At 32.9% G+C, this 18,353-nt stretch overlaps 1 protein-coding gene across 1 annotated transcript; it reads left to right on the top strand.

Moving 5' to 3' along the window:
* Positions 1–3,700: 3,700 nt before the first annotated feature.
* On the top strand, positions 3,701–7,119 carry LOC139853308 (CRIB domain-containing protein RIC10-like). The gene is made up of 5 exons (XM_071842680.1): positions 3,701–4,082; positions 4,181–4,305; positions 4,413–4,513; positions 4,625–4,709; positions 6,624–7,119. The coding sequence occupies exons 2-5, from the start codon at positions 4,248–4,250 to the stop codon at positions 6,797–6,799; spliced, it is 420 nt and encodes a 139-aa protein (XP_071698781.1). The 5' UTR covers positions 3,701–4,082; positions 4,181–4,247; the 3' UTR covers positions 6,800–7,119.
* The last annotated feature ends 11,234 nt before the right edge of the window (positions 7,120–18,353 follow it).

Genomic DNA, 18,353 nt, shown 5'->3' with positions numbered 1-18,353 from the left:
CTTATAAGCATCCAAAAAAGACTTAAATCGATATCCGCTTAAAGACTCCACCTTCCAATCTATTTCTGGAAAAGGATAATTATTCATTGGACAAGCTTTATTTATGTCTTTAAAATCCACACACATCCTCCATGTGTTATCTGGTTTCTTCACCATTACTGGATGTTCTACCCAAATTTGATATTTGACTTCTCTCAATATTCAACCATCTACCAAATTTCTAACCTCTTCCCTAAGAAACTTGGTCCGTTCAGGAGCCATGCCTCTTTTCTGTTGACAAACTGGTGGAATATTAGGATTCCCATTAAGCTTATGTTCAGCAATATGTCGTGGTACTCCAGTCATATATGAAACTTGCCATGTAAATACATCTAAGTTGGCTGCTAAAATATTGTAAAGCTTTTCTTTCATTTCTTTTGTTAATGTGTTTCCAATGATAATTTTTTGGTCTGGGAATGCTGGATTTGGTGAGACTGATCCATCTTCATGAATAATTTGTTTAACAGTGTTTCGATTTATTTGCACACATTCAATTGCTCATCTCCGTTCTGCGTATAGCGTTGCAATTCCAGTTAGTGTAGGAAACTTCATCATTTCATGTACCGTTGACGTTTCAGCTCCAAATGTCATCATGGCTGACCGTCCCAAAATGACATTGTATTGTGAATTCGCCTTTACTACAAGAAAACTCGATGTGAACTGTTCTTTTAAATGGTGATTTTCTTAACACCACTTCTAAGAGTACGCTTCCTTCTGACCATGATGGATCATTGGCAGAACTTGCAAGGAACAAGTGTGTCTTTCATTGTTTCTTTTGCTCTTTTCGGTGTATAAAACAATGTTCGTACATTATATCTGCTCCTGCTCCAGTATCCGTGTAAATTCATCGAACAATACAATTTGCTATTCGAGCTTCAATGACCACTGGAGCATCAGACGTGTTAGTGTTAAACAGAGAAGGGAAGGCAATTAGCTCTTGCTTCCAGTCTTCTAAAGTTTCTGCTTTTCTCCGTTGTCCGGCTTGCCACTTATGTTTGGTTCAACATATATTATCTTATTATTGTTATTTGTCTTTCTCTGAGTTGGGTGATTCTTTAGAACGAATGGCGATATGTTGGTACTATTTTCCGTATAGCGGATGAAAGGTACCAGTAAAGTACTATAACAGCCTAGCGTTGAGCGATATGTTGTCGACTAATGTTTGCCCTCGGGAAATTATCCCTGCAGACTCGGATCACGGATGAGAGATTTGTAGGGTGGCCTCAGTCAGTCTTAGGACCAAACTGAAATTGGTCCGTGTAGCGTTCGGTTGCTAAGCGGTTAAAGTTTAGAGTGAGAAAGTACTCTGTGAAAGAGAAAGTGTACTTCTCTCTGACTGAACTGAACTTAACTCCCTTTAATGTGGTGACCCAGGGGGTCTATTTATAGGAGTAGAATGTCTGAAATTCTCAGAAACACGTGTCAAATGCTGATTAATTCAGTTATCCGATATATCCAGAACCGCCTAAGGCGTGGGCTGACGTGGCTGCGTGCCGCTCACACGCCTAATTAAGGGCTTAAGCATAGAAGCTGTCTGTAGAGTTTACGCATGACGCTGGGCGGCCTGCTGAGCGCTGAACGGATAATGCTAAAAACTTGCTGAAATTGCTATCTTTTATGCTTTTTGTTCATTTCCTTTGTATATAAAAATAATGCTTTTATGCGTGTATCCCCTAGGATACACCATTAAGAAGTGATTAGTGAATTGGAACCCAAGTGCCATGTCATTTAGAGGTAGATTAACTCTCATTACGTTGGAAAATAGTTTCCCCCTTTACTATTCTTCATTATTCAAGTCTCTTATCAACATACTTAAAAAAACTTGAAGTTATCTGTCGTGATTTTTTTTGAAACGGGTTGGAGGATCGAAAAAAGATAGTTTGGGTAAAATGGGACTTAGTCCTCCTACCTTATGAATTTGAGGGGTTTAAATATCGTCTCTCTTAAATTTAAAAATTGGACCTTAATTGAAATGTGATGATGATGTTTGTATATTGAAAATAATTTCCTTTGGGTTAGGGTTATTAAAAGCATATATCGTAATATGAGCGGGTAAAATTTCAATTCTAACCAACCTAATCGATCCTTAATATTTTTTTTTTCAGGAAGAGCTTAATTTGATATTTTTTTTTTTTAGAGGCAAGCTTGCATCAGCGTATCATTTATTTCAACGACACTCATCATTTGCACACACACACGCGCTTTCGGGCAGGAAACCCGAACTGCATTCTGAGGATCCGACCCTTAAACCATCCTGAGGGGCAGGCTGGCCGGACCTTAGTCCCGGAGCGGGTCGGTAAAACCTTCCCTTTGGGCCACCTTCAAGGAATATATTTCAATTCCTAGAGCGGGTGACGAGGTTCGAACCCGAGACCTCTAGCCCTGCGAGTACACAAGTGTAAACGCGGTAACGCTGGACCGAAGATCCATTGGTTTAATTTGATATTATTAACGTTAGATACTCCCTAAATAAGTTAGGGTGTAATTTCACTAGTTTGTTAAAGTGATAGGTAAAGATTTAGAAACAAAATTTTGGTCCGATAATTGGTGTGGTGCATGAACTTTAATGCAGAAATATCTAAGGCTCTGCCGTTTGGAATTGGACATCAATGCTACCGTGTTCGATAAAATTCGCCAGAATGGAAATGAGATTTTTTCTTGGAAATGGACCTCTCAACATCGTTGCCGAACTAAAGATGAATTGCAACATATATTAATGAAATTAAAGCTTAGCGTCCTAGTGATAAAGAATCTGATGAATGGAAGTGGTCACTATGTCCAAAAGGTAAATTCAAATCTAATTACCTCAACCATATTATTGAAGATAAAGTGCTTCCAAGGGATCTACATTTCTAATGGTAACATGCTAAACAAATTGTTACCCTCAAAAAATTGATATCTTTATTTGGAGGGCTAAACAAAATAAGCTCTTGGTTAGAACCAAACTATCTAATTGAGGCATTGATCTACATACAGTAAGATGCCAATGTGTGATGTGAAACGGTTAATCACGCAATGATAAATTGTCGAAGAGCTACAAAAGTTTGGGAACATGTTCGCAATTGGTGGTATGAAAGCATCAATTAGGAGCACACTTTGCCAAGTTATAGAATGGTTAACCGGTTATACCATTTGAAAAAATCATAATACCCGTGTTTTTGAGAAAACACGCCTTCCTAGTGCAACAATGGTAAATGACATCCGCCTTTTGAATGAATTTCAAGTCGTCGGAAGAAATGAGTTTGCAATGGCATAAATGGCTATTTAACCCAGCCAAAATCTTATGATGTCATAGCAACAAACAAGACTGAAAATCGGTTAACTTTGATCGTACATATAGCTGCCAAGTTAAATGTAAAACATAGCGATAGCTAATTTAGTCTAAGACCTTCGTGTATGTTCTTTTCTCATTTTCTGTATACATTCCTTATATTGTAGTATTAATAATTAATATTAAAATATTAATAAGGTCTGCGTTTTTAATAAAAAAACAATTATACGCACATTATACGATCATACTATAAGAATAAACATATATGACCTGTCCATGTCTTTAAAACAACACGTCAGCTCACCCCACCTATTGTTAGGGAGATCTTTGTGGTTCTCCATCTTTTCTTTTCTTCATCAATATCTTATTCATTCTTCATAATAATAACATACTGTCTCGGTCCCTATATTATTGTCCACTATTTTATTTTGGGATGTTTTAAATTAAGTGTCCACTTCCATAAATGGAAAGGAAAGAAGATATTTCATTAGTGGATCTGGAGAGAGAAGATGTTTCATTGGTGGAGAAATGAAATTAGTGGGATTTTCTTAAACTGTGTGTTTTTTGTCTGGTGACAATAAATATGGGAAGGAGGGAGTATTAAATCCAACCCTACTCTCTGATTTTAACTGTAATCCCCCCTCTTTTAATTTTCCGTCCTACATTTCAATAATATAATACTGCATATGAAGTTTTGGAGGTAAACGAACACGAGTGAAGCATAAACAAAAGAAAGAGCTTATTGGTTGAATTAATTAAATTCCAGTGAAAAGTAAGTTAAACTTTTTACCCTTTTATGTTAATTAATGAAAGAGTGGAATGCATACCAACTGTTTGATGGAATGCCTGATCATATTTGTTTTTGTACAGGTTAAAAAGGGTTGATATCAATCAAGGTGTTTTTGAAGTTTCCTTTGTACTACTTTTTTCTTTAGCTATGGGGACTAAAATTAAAGGGGTTTTTAAAGGCTTTAAATTTATCTCCCAAATATTTGGTAATCCATCTTTCTGTAGTTATCTATCTATATATTTTTGTATACCGGAAATTAGTATTGTTTTTTATTGATAAAGATTGTGTATTTTATTGATAATTTGATCATAGTAATGAAGGAGCAACGTGAGATGGAGATTGGGTACCCAACTGATGTTAAACATGTTGCTCATATTGGTTGGGATGGTTCTTCAGGGAGTGCCCCTTCTTGGGTATTTTTGTATTTTCATTTAATTCTAATTTTCATAACCTTTATTTCAAATATGTCTATAACAATCTTTTCTTGTAATTAATTAAGAAAATCTTGTTTTTGAAATATGTAGATGAATGAATTCAAGACAGCACCAGATTTTGCAGCAACTTCTATTGGTAATTCGGGTTCTGCACTGTCCACATGGTCTTCTCAAGGTATATATTATATGTTTTTTCTATTTCATTGGAATTGAAATTTTGATTCTGTATACCGTTCTATATTTGATTTATTATTACAAATCAACCTTCATTATTGATAAAAGAAAGCGTGAATAGAATTGAGGATTGGGTCTGTAACTTCACTTAAGTTATTTCTTCTTGAACAAATTGATAATTATGACAGCAATCTATCTATTTTACAATAATTCATTAACACAATTCCAAATCTTACCTTTTGATTAACTAAAGGTACAAACAATTTATCATTTGGTTATTACATAACTGGTAATATAAGTTGCATTCCTATCAAATTTCATTATAGTTTCATTTTTGTAGATTAACAGTTTTTTCCTGGGTTAAATAGTATCCTATTAACAGTTTTTATTGTATGAACTATTTGAATGAGCTTATCGAGTATTTGATTCTCTTTGTTGATTGGAAAACTAGGGTAATTGAGCAAAAAGCTAATTGGAATATGAAAGTAGCTAAATGTCGGTAACCACGATTTAGAAAGAAACAAGTGAATTGGATTATGTTATGGCAAAAAATTGTTTTAATGATGAATGCGCTCTTCCTAAAAAAACATGTCGCTCGTCGTGTGATATATATGATACATTACAAAATTAGGAGCGAATAGGTGATAATTATATCAAACACATCGAAGAGGCGTTGCAAGTTCGATTATTATATGAAGATTAAATTCAGGATGCTTTATAGGGTAAAATAGAAATAGATAGGTGCCATGTGGTTTATGATTGATTTCAATTTGAAGAAGTTTAGGGGCAAACGTGGGCCATTTCACGGGTTTGGGAAATTTTCTTCAAGTAAAGATAGATTTTGTCCCTTAGTTTGTCCATAATCATGTAAACCTCTTCTGTCACTAAAATGATTAATTGTACCATTAGAAACATAACTTGTACTATTCATAAAGGTGACTTGTATTCTTGTAAATTTGGTGTTTACTTAAGATTCTTGTCTTCAAAGAGATTTGGCTTTTTATGTCACAAGACCTTTTTGCTTTTAAAATGCATGAACACGCATACACATGATTTATGGAAAATAATTTCCTTGAAAGCAACAATTGTTTTTTGTTTCGTTCCCTGTTTTCGAGTCTAAATTATCTTCTTGTAGTCCATAACATGGTTACAAATGGCGGTTGAAGCGATTTGGTGACTAGTTTGTCCCGTTTTACCAAAAAACGTCTATTTAGTCAGTCAACCCTAAGAAATCATTTCAAAGTTGCAAAAGAGTCGGGTCAAAGTCAGTCAATGTCGGTCAAAAATCGACATTTTGTCTGGCCTTTTACTATTGTAAACGAAAATCCCAAGCCTATTTATAATTTATGTGGCAAAAACACCGACTTAGGTAGTATCACTTAATTACAAATAAATAATACATTCTAATTATAGAAAACAATATAAAAAATCTATCTATATTTTATTATATATTTATGATTTAGACTGGTACCACATCATCTTATTTTATTTGTAAATCATTTATTTTCAAACTATTTATGTTTGAAATATCTATATTTAATATATTTTTATTTAAAAGAAAACGTTGGTCAAGGTCCTTCTCGACCCATCTCGACTGACCGACTTTACCCTGACCCACTCGTCTTGTTCGTTTTTCAACCTTGGTTCATAATACATTTTATTTAGGTGTAAGCTGATAACACTTGTTTTATATTTGATTTAATTAATGGTTTGTTTTGTGACATGAAACTAAGGCACTCTCTTAAGTTGAATGCATTAATACTTATGGATATGAACACAACCGGTTTTTTTTTTCTTTTTTATGTAATTATGTATATTTTTATATGTTTTTGGTATTTGGTATCATTGATCCTTATAACATAAATAAGTCGAACAATTGTTAACTCTTGGTTTGATTGTAATAATATGTGAGCAGACTTTGGAGAAGCAATGGGAAGACGACCATCAGATGATACACTTAGTGATCTACCACCGTTAGATCTTCCAAATATACCCAAAAAAGAAAGGCGTAGAAAAACCAAGTCAACATGCTCCCCGAGGTCATCAAAAACCCGAACTGCGAAGGCAAAGGCTAACACAGAGTCCATGTAAAGTGACCCCACTCAATCTCATTTAACAATCAAAGTTTTTGAAACGTAACGATCATATGATTCAAGAAGTAACAAGGTACAAAGATGCCATCAAAAAATATGTAGCTTGAAGGTATGTTTTTTTCATGAGGGTGTGACATATTGGTGGGAGAATTGCAACTTCAGGAGTCTAATTTTCCTTTTATTTATTATCTTTTGTATTTTTATGTTAATTTTTTAATTTTGTTCCCTTCGGGAGTATACATCAATGAATCAACATGTATAAAGTTAGATTCGATGGTTGTGATGTTGGAAAACTAATTTAGCTTTCGGAAATGATAACATGCTATTTGTTTGTATATATATATTTATAATTTGTTTATTTTTTTAATTGTTGCATCTTTTTTTCCTTTTCTTTGTTTTGATTTTTTGGGAGTAAACATAGTTCGATTACCATTTATGTCTAAAATGGATATGTTAGGTCATAAGTCCACAATTTAACAAGACTCGAGTGAAATGGAAACATTATCGAGTGAAGTTGCCCGGTCTTAAATTATTAAATCCAAATCTGGCATATATAAACGGAATGCGGGTCAAAAGTACCCAACCCGTACAAGATTTTTAGTACTCATATAGGTTTAAAGGTCAAACGAATTAATAGTTGTTATGCTGGTTTGAGTTCAAAAGAGAAATATAATTGTTGGTACTGTTTTCCGTCTAGCGTCTAAAAGGTACCAGTACACTACTAGAACTGCTCAGCGTGGTGAGATGTGTTGCCAACTGATGTTTGCTCTCGGGAAAAGATCCCTGCAGATCTGGAACACGGACGAGATCTCCGTGGAGTGACCTTATCAGTCTTCTGGGACCAAACTGTAAGTTGATCCGTCTAGCATGTTGTTGCTAAGCGGTGGAGTTCTAAAGTGAAAAAGTACTGTGTGAGAGAGAAAGTGTGTTCTCTGCCACAAGTGTCTGAACAGTGAAAAGTGGTGACCCAGTGGGTCTATTTATAGGCGTAGAATCTCCGTAATTCTCGAAAATACGTGTCAGATGCTGATTAATTTGATTATGCGAAATATTCGCAACCGACTATGGCTTGGGCTGATGTGGCATGTGTGTCGCTCACTCTCCTATTCAAGGGCTTAAGCATAGAAGCTGACTTCAGGGCTTACGCATGATGCTGGGTGGCTTGACACAATCCGTAAAACGCTGGACGGCCAATTAAAAAATTTGCTATTATTAGTGTCTTTTACACGTTTCGATCCCTTCTTTCGTACAAAAATGATGTTTTTATGCGTGTAGCCCACATGATACACCATTAAGTCCCCCCAGTTTAATGTCTTTATTTTTGCAAATAAATAAAGTCATTAAATTATAAAAGATAAGAAGTGTCTTTTTTCTCGGGAACATGAACCTGATGCAGCCGTCTGTATTTCTGAATTGTCAGTCACCTTTTTATGAATACCTCCATAATGCACCTTTTTTTTATTTTGAATTTTGTATTATTTTTTTTTTTTGCAAATTCTGCATATTCTTTTAACCTTACACGTGACCATTAATCAACCGCTTGATTTGAATCAACTATTCAACTTCCCCTCTGTATTTAAACCCCTCTTTTACTGTTATGTATTTACTTCGAACCCTAATTACTTCAACTGTAGTGACCCGAACTTTTCCATGTTTATATATATTAATTGAGATTGATATTTACATGATTAAATGTTTCCAACATGTTAAGCAATCAAACTTGTTAAGACTTGATTAATTGAAATAGGTTTCATATAGACAATTGACCACCCAAGTTGACCGGTGATTCACGAACGTTAAAACTTGTAAAAACTATATGATGACATATATATGGTTATATATATAGTTAACATGATATTATGATATGTAAACATATCATTAAGTATATTAACAACGAACTACATATGTAAAAACAAGACTACTAACTTAATGATTTTGAAACGAGACATATATGTAACGATTATCGTTGTAACGACATTTAATGTATATATATCATATTAAGAGATATTCGTACATCATAATATCATGATAATATAATAATTTAAAATCTCTTTTGATATTATACACATTGGGTTAACAACATTTAACAAGATCGTTAACCTAAAGGTTTCAAAACAACATTTACATGTAACGACTAACGATGACTTAACGACTCAGTTAAAATGTATATACATGTAGTGTTTTAATATGTATTCATAAACTTTTGAAAGACTTCAAGACACTTATCAAAATACTTCTACTTAACAAAAATGCTTACAATTACATCCTCGTTCAGTTTCATCAACAATTCTACTCGTATGCACCCGTATTCGTACTCGTACAATACACAGCTTTTAGATGTATGTACTATTGGTATATACACTCCAATGATCAGCTATTAGCAGCCCATGTGAGTCACCTAACACATGTGGGAACCATCATTTGGCAACTAGCATGAAATATCTCATAAAATTACAAAAATATGAGTAATCATTCATGACTTATTTACATGAAAACAAAATTACATATCCTTTATATCTAATCCATACACCAACGAACAAAAACACCTACAAACACTTTCATTCTTCAATTTTATTCATCTAATTGATCTCTCTCAAGTTCTTTCTTCAAGTTCTAAGTGTTCTTCATAAATTCCAAAAGTTCTAGTTTCATAAAATCAAGAATACTTTCAAGATTGCTAGCTCACTTCCAATCTTGTAAGGTGATCATCCAACCTCAAGAAATCTTTGTTTCTTACAGTAGGTTATCATTCTAATACAAGGTAATAATCATATTCAAACTTTGGTTTAATTTCTATAACTATAACAATCTTATTTCAAGTGATGATCTTACTTGAACTTGTTTTCGTGTCATGATTTTGCTTCAAGAACTTTGAGCCATCCAAGGATCCATTGAAGCTAGATCCATTTTTCTCTTTTCCAGTAGGTTCATCCAAGGAACTTAAGGTAGTAATGATGTTCATAACATCATTCGATTCATACATATAAAGCTATCTTATTCGAAGGTTTAAACTTGTAATCACTAGAACATAGTTTAGTTAATTCTAAACTTATTCGCAAACAAAAGTTAATCCTTCTAACTTGACTTTTAAAATCAACTAAACACATGTTCTATATCTATATGATATGCTAACTTAATGATTTAAAACCTGGAAACACGAAAAACACCGTAAAACCGGATTTACGCCGTCGTAGTAACACCGCGGGCTGTTTTGGGTTAGTTAATTAAAAACTATGATAAACTTTGATTTAAAAGTTGTTATTCTGAGAAAATGATTTTTATTATGAACATGAAACTATATCCAAAAATTATGGCTAAACTCAAAGTGGAAGTATGTTTTCTAAAATGGTCATCTAGACGTCGTTCTTTCGACTGAAATGACTACCTTTACAAAAATGACTTGTAACTTATTTTTCCGACTGAAATGACTATAAACCTATACTTTTTCTGTTTAGATTCATAAAATAGAGTTCAATATGAAACCATAGCAATTTGATTCACTCAAAACGGATTTAAAATGAAGAAGTTACGGGTAAAACAAGATTGGATAATTTTTCTCATTTTAGCTACGTGAAAATTGGTAACAAATCTATTCCAACCATAACTTAATCAACTTGTATTGTATATTATGTAATCTTGAGATACCATAGACACGTATACAATGTTTCGACCTATCATGTCGACACATCTATATATATTTCGGAACAACCATAGACACTCTATATGTGAATGTTGGAGTTAGCTATACAGGGTTGAGGTTGATTCCAAAATATATATAGTTTGAGTTGTGATCAATACTGAGATACGTATACACTGGGTCGTGGATTGATTCAAGATAATATTTATCGATTTATTTCTGTACATCTAACTGTGGACAACTAGTTGTAGGTTACTAACGAGGACAGCTGACTTAATAAACTTAAAACATCAAAATATATTAAAAGTGTTGTAAATATATTTTGAACATACTTTTATATATATCTATATATTGTTATAGGTTCGTGAATCAACCAGTGGCCAAGTCTTACTTCCCGACGAAGTAAAAATCTGTGAAAGTGAGTTATAGTCCCACTTTTAAAATCTAATACTTTTGGGATGAGAATACATGCAGGTTTTATAAATGATTTACAAAATAGACACAAGTACGTGAAACTACATTCTATGGTTGAATTATCGAAATCGAATATGCCCCTTTTTATTAAGTCTGGTAATCTAAGAATTAGGGAACAGACACCCTAATTGACGCGAATCCTAAAGATAGATCTATCGGGCCCAACAAGCCCCATCCAAAGTACCGAATGCTTTAGTACTTCGAAATTTATATCATATCCGAAGGGTGTCCCGGAATGATGGGGATATTCTTATATATGCATTTTGTTAATGTCGGTTACCAGGTGTTCACCATATGAATGATTTTTATCTCTATGTATGGGATGTGTATGGAAATATGAAATCTTGTGGTCTATTATTATGATTTGATATATATAGGTTAAACCTATAACTCACCAACATTTTTGTTGACGTTTTAAGCATGTTTATTCTCAGGTGATTATTAAGAGCTTCCGCTGTCGCATACTTAAATAAGGACGAGATTTGGAGTCCATGCTTGTATGATATTGTGTAAAAACTGCATTCAAGAAACTTATTTTGTTGTAACATATTTGTATTGTAAACCATTATGTAATGGTCGTGTGTAAACAGGATATTTTAGATTATCATTATTTGATAATCTACGTAAAGCTTTTTAAACCTTTATTGATGAAATAAAGGTTATGGTTTGTTTTAAAATGAATGCAGTCTTTGAAAAACGTCTCATATAGAGGTCAAAACCTCGCAACGAAATCAATTAATATGGAACGTTTTTAATCAATAAGAACGGGACATTTCATCAACTACCTTAATTTCTGCAAAATTATCTTCCTTTATTGAACGATCATGGCTCCATTAAATGTAGAAAACATTCGTATTGGTGTCACATCAACGTATTTGGATTAAGTCAGGAAATTCTTTCCTAAAATTCTTGGGGCTGACGCTGTTATACCCCTGCCACATGAACGTCCTTCAAAACCACCATCTGGGAAAGTCGCCATCTATGGTCGTGCCCTGTATTATTCGAATCTACGTATCCCTTTTACAAATTTTTATTTGAGGGTATGCAGTTATTACAGTGTTAGCGTCGGTCAATTTGAACCACATCAATTCGTAAGATCATTATTTTCGAAATGTATTGTCGAGCCCGTAATTTAACTCCTTCAATTCGTATTTTTTCCCATCTTGTTCATATTAATTCTTATGATAGAGGATGGTTCTATTTTGATAAATGTCACGGGCTATTCCGTACAGATGACTCTTCAGGCGATTGACATAATTCCTTCTTTTTTATCAATAGTGACGTGATCCCATACTTCAACCAAAGCTCGATATTGGCGCACTTCCTTGTCTCTTTGGGTGCCTTTCATTTTTGTTTCTTAATTTTGTTAATCTTTTCCCCACTTCTTTAGTTTCTATGCTTCAGGTTGCATTAGTGATGATGTAAGTGTGATTTTAACTTTTTTATTCATGAAATGTTTTACTCTTTTGATCTGGATATTTTTTCAACTTTGCACTAGATTATCATCGTCGATGTATTCTTTCAACCTAAAGCTTAGGGTTTTCGTTAGTTTGTTTGTTGCGATTGATCTACATTTAGGGTTTTTGTTGGTTTGTTTGTTGTGATTGATGTACATAATTTTGTGTTTGAATCATCTAATTGATTAGGGTTTCGATCGTTTGATCTAGCATTTTCACCCGATTGTGGGGTTGCCCTACACTTTCTGCCAACCAACAATCTCTCTGACACATGTGTTTTTTCTAGAGGTTATGTGCGTAGGGTAATGATGAATGTGGTAACTTTCGTGTCAACAGTGGTTGTTATATTCATGGTAATATTGTATGGTATGCAGAGCTATGATGACCGGTGCAACTATTTAGAGCAGATGTTAAACATGTTTGTTAGTGATCCAATAATAATATTCAAATGTTAACCACTTTGTTTTGATGATGACACCAAATCTTGTGTGCTTAAACAACGTATAGAACAACACAAGTTCACAAGCCTACACAATCTCTAGCAAACGACCAATACACAAAAACATTTAAGTCAAAAGAGTAATTTGAAAAACACTGAAGGAGCACGGCTGGGTCCACGGTCAATCGCAGGTCAGACCGTGGAATGCCCTGTACCTTGGTTCCACGAAACAAGATACACGGTCGACTCCACTGTCAGCCGTGGGTCGACCGCAGTTTCTCACTGTCCGGATTTTTGATCGAAAAATGTTTGACTACTTCGGGGCATCTATAATTTACCAAACTTGTTTAAACATACTTAGAATAGTTGCCCCATTCATATTCAAATGAGTTTTGGTTACTAAAACTCTAATCTTGGTTATTCACACCTAATGATGTCTTAATGACACTTTTAGCTTATGATTAATATTAAACACACAAGTATGGCTAAAAGTTCTTTTTCAAAAGTCATCCTTTTTAAATCTAAAATATATGTAGATATGATTAGGATGGTCATTAAAGTCCCAACTAAAGAGATGCTCTCCACTTGATTAACTTTTAAGCATTACTTACATGCTTAAACATGATTAATCTTGGTAATTAGTGCAACTTTCAAAAAGTCTTTGCAAGGTTCAAATTAGTCTCACTTGGTTTGTTGCAAGTAACCAATGATGTTAGATACTTCCATCAAAGAAAAGACAAGTTGGTGAAGACATGAGATATGAGGTTTGGAAAGTAGTAGTTTATCTCTTTATGATTAGTGTAACTCCCAAAGATTCTTCACAAGAGTAAAAATGGTCACCTTTGGCTTGTTGCAAGTAACCAATGAGGTTAGATGCTTCTATCTAAGTATAGACAAATTATATGAAGACATGGGATATGGTGTTTGGCTTGTTGTGGTTTGTCAAAGGATAAATGCAACTCCCAAAGAATCTTTACAAGATTCAAATTAGTCTCATTTGACTTGTTGCAAGCAACTAATGCGGTAAGATACATCCATCAAAGTATTGACAAATTGTTAAAGACATGGGGTATGATGTTTGGAGTGTTGTAGGTCGTCAAAGCATAAAAAAATCTACATTTTCCGTAATCGGAAATCAATGACACAAAAGAAGACTATGTGACTTTCCTCTTTAGCAAGCTCATGTCCACTTCAATGAATGCATCCAAAACTATAAGATGAAGGTTAAGGACTTCTAGGTGTATTAAGCATCTTTTGAAAGCTTTATATTGGGTAAAGAAGCAAAAAATTCAAAGAAAAAAGAGCTCCAATGGATATATTGAAAAGCTGTCCAGAATAAGCAAGGTCGATGCACGGTCGACCGTGGAGTCAACCGTGCAGCATCTGAGAGATTTTTCTCTTTCCTATATATACCAACATTTGTCAAAATTGAAGACAACCTTTTTCCAACACATTTACAAATCAATATGAGCTGATCTCTTAAGCTTCAACAACACATCTTTAGAGAGATCATGATTAAGAGAGAAAGAGAGATTCTACTTAATTAGTAGAATTATGTGTAAACTCTAAAGCTTAATTTCTATCATTTGTGAGTTTGTAAACTACATTCTTTGATAGTAATCAAAGAAGTAGTAGAGTTCTCTTTGGAGAATTTGTAATAGTGAGTGACATACTAGCTTTATGTTAGTTCTTGTGGTAAGAACATCATTGTACTTAGTGATCCCTCTTCCTTAAAGGGAATTAGTGTGACGACCCGACAAAATCGTCATTGACGGCGCCGTCAACTTTGGTCCCGTTACGTGGTCATAGTCCCTAAATGAGACGCATTTGACTAAAATTATGTCGCATTCATTTGAAACGTATAAGACTTGCAAAGTTTAAGTTACCAAATGGTTCGACAACGAGTTTAAGTTTACAGAAGTTGTAAAGTATAAATGAAATAACTTGCGACATAATATAAGTTGAAAATCACGAATGCTATTGTCATAACCCAGATTTATCCATGATTATATATTATATGAGATTAATATTTACATGAATAAATGTTTCCAACATGTTAAGCAATCAAACCTGTCAAGACTTGATTAATTGAAATGATTTTTATGTAAACGTTTGACCACCCAGTTTGTCCGATGATTCACGAACGTTATAACTTGTATATGACATGATAATATATATATGGACATATAGATATGTTTAACATGATGAAATGATATTTAAGTATCTCATTATGTATATTAATAACAAACTATATACATAAAACAAGACTACTAACTTAAGGAATTCAAAACGATATCTATACGTAACGATTATCGTTGTAATAACGTTTTACTATTTATATATCATATTAAGATATATTAACACACTATGTTATCATGATAACATAACAATTTAACATCTCATTAAGTATTATAACAATGGATTAATTACATTTAACAAGATCATTAACTTAAAGGTTTCAAAACAACACTTACATGTGACGACTAACGATGATTTAACGACTCAGTTAAAATGTATATACATGTAGTATATTAAGATGTAATAATACACTTTTGGAAGACTTCAAGACACATATCAAAACACTCATACTTATCAAAGTTGGTTACAATTGCATTCTCATTCATTTTCATCAACAATTCTACTCGTACACATTCAGTATTCGTACTCGTATTATACTCACCTTTAGATGTACATACTATTGGTATATACACTTCAATTATCAGCTCTTAGCAGCCTTAATGAGTCATCAAGACATGTGGGAACCATCATTTGGAAACTAGCATGAAATATCTAACAAAAATTTCAAACTTATGGAGCCTTTATCTTGACTCCATTTTCACGAATTCATGCACCATCACAAACACTTTTATTTTTCAAACTTCATGCATCAAACTACTCTCTCTAAAGTTCTCTCTCATTATTTTAAGTGTTCTTCAGCATCTTCATCAAAATCTAGCTCAATGTAGTTCAAAAATCCCAACATAAATCAACTTACAAAACAACTACTCAAGAAAACTTTAAGAACACTTTCAAGTTTGCAAGTATACTTCCAAGCTTTCTAATCTATTCCAAGCAATCATCTAAGATCAAGAAATATTTGTTATTTACAGTAGGTTATCTTTCTAATTCAAGGTAATATCCATATTCAAACTTTGATTCGATTTCTATAACTATAACTATCTTAATTCGAGTAGTAAACTTACTTGAACTTGTTTTCGTGTCATGATTCTACTTCAAGAACTTCCAAGCCATCAAAGATCCTTTGAAGCTCAAGTTATTTTCTCATCATTTCCAGTAGGTTTACCTACTATACTTGAGGTAGTAATGATGTTCATAACATCATTCGATTCATATATATATATATATATATATATATATATATATATATATATATATATATATATATATATATATATATATATATATATATATATATATATATATATATATATATATATATATATATATATATATAACTATCTTATTTGAAGAATATAACTCGTAATCACTAGAACATAGTTTAGTGAATTCTAAACTTGTTCGCAAACAAAGTTAATCCTTCTAACTTAACTTTTAAAATCAACTAAACACATGTTGTATATATATATGATATTCTAACTTAATAATTTAAAACTTGGAAACACAAAGAACACCGTAAAACCGGACATACGCCATCGTAGTTAAACCGGGGGCTGTTTTGGGTTGGATAATTAAAAACTATGATAACCTTTGATTTAAAAGTTGTTCTTATGAAAAAATGATATTTCATATGAACATGAAACTATATCCAAAAATCTTGGTTAAACACAAAGTAGAAGTATGTTTTTCAAAATGGTCATCAAGATGTCGTTCTTTCGACGGAAATGACTATCTCTTTCAAAAATGACTTGTAACCTGTATTTCCGACTATAAACCTATACTTTTTCTGTTTAGATTAATAAATTATGATTCGATACGAAACCATAGCCTTTTGAATCACTCAAAACGGTTTTAAAATGAAGAAATTATGGGTAAAACAAAATTGGATAGAATTACTAGTTTAACTACAAAAATTTTATAACAAATCTATACTAACCATATCCTAACTAACTTATTCTATATTATATATATACATATATATATATAATATACCTTGATAGACCATAGACACGTATAAAATGTTTTGTCATATCATATTGACTTCATCTATATATATTATTTGGAATAAACGTAAGACACTATATGCGGTAATGCTCGAGTTAGCATATAATGGGTCGAGGTTGATTCTAAAATAATATATATATATATACCTTGATTTATGATCGAGTCTGAGACATATATACACTAGGTTGTGGATTGATTCAAGATAATATGCATATATTGATTTATTTATGTACTACTAACTATGGACTACTAACGTTGGACTGCTAACTTAACAACTTAAATCGTTAACACGTAATAAAATATGATATGAATATATTTCTATCATACTTTGATATATGTATATTTGTTATAGGTTCGTGAATCGACCTGTGGCAAAGTCTAATTCTCGACGAATTGATAATCTTTGAAAGCGAGTTATAGTCCCATTTTTACTATCGAATATTTTCGGGATGAGAATACATGCAGTTTTATAAATGTTTTACAAAATAGGCACAAGTACTTGAAACTACATTCTATGGTTGGATTATTATACCGGATATCACCCTTTTTAGCTTGGTAGCCTAAGAATTGGTGTTTATTATAATTGCCACCAATTGACGCGAATCCTAAAGATAGATCTATTGGGCCTAACAAACCCCATCCGGGTTACGGATGCTTTAGTACTTCGATTTATCATATCCGATGAGAGTCCCAGAATGATGGGGATATTCTAGATGCATTTTGTTAATGTCGGTTACCAGGTGTTCACCATATGAATGATTTTTATACGCTTGCGAGTGTATGGTTATTTATAATATTTGAAATCTTGTGGCTTATTATTATTATTACGATTTATGATATAGGTTAAACCTATAACTCACCAACATTTTTGTTGACGTTTAAAGCATGTTTATTCTCAGGTGATTATTAAGAGCTTCCGCTGTTGCATGCTAAATTAAAGACAAGATTTGGAGTCAGCATGCTTGTATGATATTGTTTAAAACTGCATTCGAAAAAAATTGTTGTAAAATATTATTGTAAACCATTATGAAATGGTCGTGTGTAACAGTTGTATTTTAGATTATCATTACTTGATAATCTACGTTATGTTTATTAAACCTTTATCGATAGAATAAAGGTTATGGTTTGTTTTAAAAACGAATGCAGTCTTTGAAAAACGTCTCATATAGAGGTCAAAACCTCGCAACGAAACCAATTAATATGAAACGTTTATAATCGATATGAACGGGGCATTTCAGTTGGTATCCGAGCGTTGGTCTTAGAGAACCAGAAATTTGCATTAGTGTGTCTTATCAAGTTTGTTAGGATGCATTAGTGAGTCTGGACTTCTACCGTGTTTACTTTAAAAACGATTGCTTAACACTTTTGTTGGAAACTATATATATTTTTTTAACATGTAAAT

The sequence above is a fragment of the Rutidosis leptorrhynchoides genome, chromosome 6 (genome assembly GCF_046630445.1).
Source record: "Rutidosis leptorrhynchoides isolate AG116_Rl617_1_P2 chromosome 6, CSIRO_AGI_Rlap_v1, whole genome shotgun sequence".
In the NCBI taxonomy this organism is placed as follows: Eukaryota; Viridiplantae; Streptophyta; class Magnoliopsida; order Asterales; family Asteraceae; genus Rutidosis; species Rutidosis leptorrhynchoides.
This window is presented reverse-complemented; position numbering and strand designations above follow the sequence as displayed.